The sequence below is a fragment of the Lepidothrix coronata genome, unplaced genomic scaffold (assembly GCF_001604755.1).
Source record: "Lepidothrix coronata isolate B3197 unplaced genomic scaffold, Lepidothrix_coronata-1.0 Scaffold1691, whole genome shotgun sequence".
Taxonomy (NCBI): Eukaryota; Metazoa; Chordata; class Aves; order Passeriformes; family Pipridae; genus Lepidothrix; species Lepidothrix coronata.
In genome coordinates, this window is record NW_016691871.1 from 2398 (window position 1) to 3725 (window position 1328).

The window sequence follows — 1328 nt, forward strand, 5'->3', positions numbered from 1 at the left end:
GGAGATGGCGAGGGGGTGTTTGGCGCTGGGTGACGGTGACATGGGGAGATGGTGAGGGGGTGTTTGGCGCTGGGTGACGGTGACACGAGGCCACGGGCGCTGGGTGATGGTGACATGGGGAGATGGTGAGGGGGAGATGGGGAGATGGTGACAGGGACATGGGGAGATGGTGATGGGGACATGGGGAGATGGTGATGGGGACATGGGGAGATGGTGAGGAGGAGATGGGGAGATTGTGAGGGTGAGATGGGGAGATGGTGACAGGGACATGGGGAGATGATGATGGGGAGATGGTGAGGGGGTGTTCAGTGCTGGGTGACGGTGACGGGAAGATGGTGATGGGGAGATGGTGACATGGGGAGGTGTGGACGGGGTGTTTGGTGCTGGGTGATGCTGAGGTGAGGAGATGGTGACGGTGACATGGGGAGATGGTGACGGGGTGTTTGGAGGTGGGTGATGGTGACACAGGGAGATGGAGATGGTGACATGGGGAGATGGTAGCAGTGAGATGGGGAGATGGCGATGGGGTGTTTCGGGATAGGTGATGCTGAGATGAGGAGATGGGTGATGGCTGACGGTGACACGAGGCCACGGGCGCTGGGTGACGGTGACATGGGGAGATGGTGAGGGGGTGTTTGGCGCTGGCTGACGGTGACACGAGGCCTCCTGCCCACCCCTCAGCCCCTGAAGCCCTCCCTCAGCCGCGCCGCCACCACCACGTCCCCCCTGAGCTCGTAGGCGAGGCCGTGCCAGGCCAGCAGGGCGGGGGGCAGGCGCAGCCCCAGGTTCGCCGCCCGCACCTTCTCCGCCGGCAGCAGCGCGTCCCACATGTAGACGTCCCCCATCTCCCCGCAGAACGAGTTGTAGGGGTCGAAACCGCCCCCGAACCCGTCCTGCTCCTGCCCCAGCAGGATGGAGGCCGTGCCCCCCACCGTGTAGCCCTTCTGCAGCCCCTTCCTGGGCCAGGGCTTGCCGTCGAGCCAGAACTGGGCGATGCCCGTGGCCGACTCCCAGCCGGCGCAGACGTGCTGCCAGTCCCGGTGCCCGGCGCCGGGCACGTGGAAGGCGACGTGTTTGCCGCCCACGTAGAGCCGGAACTCCTCGGGCTTGGGCTTGAAGAGCAGGATCTCGTTGTCCTGGGCCTTGGTGGCGTAGGAGAAGAGGCCCTGGGGCCGCTGGAGGTGGCTGTAGGAGCGCAGGCAGACGGTGAAGTTGTGCAGGGGCCGCTCCGGCCTCGCCCGCAGCACCACGAAGGCGTCGCTGGGGTCGTTGCGGAACACGAAGACCTTCCTGGAGAGGTCTGGGAGGGGGAAGGAGGGGGCGGGGAA

At 65.9% G+C, this 1328-nt stretch overlaps 1 protein-coding gene across 1 annotated transcript; it reads right to left on the reverse strand.

Annotated features, from left to right (window-relative positions):
• Positions 1-677: 677 nt before the first annotated feature.
• LOC108510631 (serum amyloid P-component-like) lies at positions 678-1316 on the reverse strand (the record flags this gene model as incomplete). Its single annotated transcript, XM_017840295.1, has 1 exon — positions 678-1316. A coding segment is annotated over one exon (639 nt), but the record flags the coding sequence as incomplete, so codon positions are not given.
• Positions 1317-1328: the final 12 nt, after the last annotated feature.